We start from the raw sequence: 1573 nt of genomic DNA, 5'->3' as shown, positions 1-1573 counted from the left end.
GTAATACACAGGCTACGGAAGCTTACTGAATTTCTCAAGCATATATACATAGAATCTAGCGCCAAATATTATCGTTCAATTCAGGTCTTCAATCTTATGTTGAAACAGCAGTTCACAAACTTTTTCAACTATTAACCATATAAGAAAGCCAGGTTTTGAGCAAACTATGACAACCGTTGAGCTATGAATTATTCTAGTTTCAGAATGAAGAAGGCTCACTCTTTCAAGAAGTGACCCTTCCACCTCTTTCAATTAAGGATTCCAGTTACCTCTGGGTTATAATAACGCTGCGTGTATGTTAAGTCAATAATCAGTCCAAGTTCTTCATTTTGTTCTTGGATTTTGTTAAAAAGATCCAAAGGGGAAAAGCATTCTTCTGGAGCAAGATTCCCTTCAAAACTCTGTTAGAGAGAATGAGAGAAGAACAACTCTGTACTTACAATGCTCTCGCATCCATTTATTCAAGCCCTGTACAATGAGATCCCAAGAAAAGTTCCCGCTCTTCTGGACCCTGCCAACAATATGACCGCCTTTCCTTCTAGAGTGATCCTAGGGAAGCTCTCGCTCACGTCTGAGGCAGGGACTAGGTCGGCGTCGTTCCCTACTGTGGCTCCAATTCCAGGTGGAGGGGAGGCCTGGTCATGTCTAGTGCTCGTCAGTACTTCCTGAGCGTCTACACAGGTGCAGGGCTGCTCCACAGCGACATTCTTTGAACGTCTGCTGTATTTAAATTTCCTCCCGTCCCACTGACGTGCTTGGCTACTCAGGTGCCCGAATACACTTTCAATAGGGTTATTTGATAGGAACCCCCACCCTCCCATTATTTTTATTTTTCAGGCGGTTCATGTTTGTTTTTCTATGTAAGATTTAGAATCAGCCTAACTGAGAAAATCCCTACTGTTGAAATTATATTGAGTTCGCTGTAAACTTGACAGAGTATGTTGATTATTCCACCTAATACTGTAAGAAAATGTTTGACTAATAAATTTATTACAAGAGGATCTATACTCTCTGCAGTTTCCTGCAAAGACTTGGTATTGATAGATCAATTATCTCCATGTATCTGAGCAATTGAAAGATAAAAGCCCTATTTGTTGCAGTAAAGTAGGTTCTAACTCAGAGCGACCCTAGAGGGCTGAGGAGTAGCTAGAACTACCCATATGGTCTCGAGAGCCCTGGTGGTACAGTGGTTATGTGTTGGGCTGCCAGCTGCAAGGGCAACAGTTCAGGACCACCAGCTGGTCCACAGCAGAAAGATGAGTTTCTACTGCCATCAAGTTACAGCCTCAGAAACCTACAGGGGCTGTTCTACCCTGTCCTGTAGGGTCACATCTGGTTTGAGGAGTCTTTTATAAGGTTCCCAAGGCTGCCATCTTTTCCAGAGCAGAGAGCCACATCTTTCTCCCCTGGAGCGGCTGGAGAGCTGAAACTGCCGCCAACTTTCAGTGAGTACCTGAGTCCTTTAATCATGGCAGACTACGGTTCCTCGGTCTGAACGGAACTTACCTTAACTACTTACTTAAACTCACAAGTCCTCTAGAAAGCAAGCCTCCTCCATTCCTCCTGTCAATCA

The 1573-nt window shown here is 43.7% G+C and overlaps 1 protein-coding gene across 1 annotated transcript in view; it reads right to left on the bottom strand.

Moving 5' to 3' along the window:
* DUSP11 (dual specificity phosphatase 11) overlaps window positions 1-1573 on the bottom strand; it is a 23802-nt gene that overhangs the window by 10886 nt on the left and 11343 nt on the right. The window contains exon 2 of the mRNA XM_030884571.2: window positions 270-399. Coding sequence (XP_030740431.1) covers window positions 270-399 — 130 coding nt within the window. The remainder of the gene's footprint in view (window positions 1-269; window positions 400-1573) is intronic.

The sequence above is a fragment of the Echinops telfairi genome, unplaced genomic scaffold (assembly GCF_000313985.2).
Source record: "Echinops telfairi isolate 266 unplaced genomic scaffold, ASM31398v2 ScPeMD7_9;HRSCAF=40, whole genome shotgun sequence".
Classification (NCBI taxonomy): Eukaryota; Metazoa; Chordata; class Mammalia; order Afrosoricida; family Tenrecidae; genus Echinops; species Echinops telfairi.
Note: the sequence above shows the minus strand (reverse complement) of the source record. Positions and strands in the feature narration are given on the sequence as shown.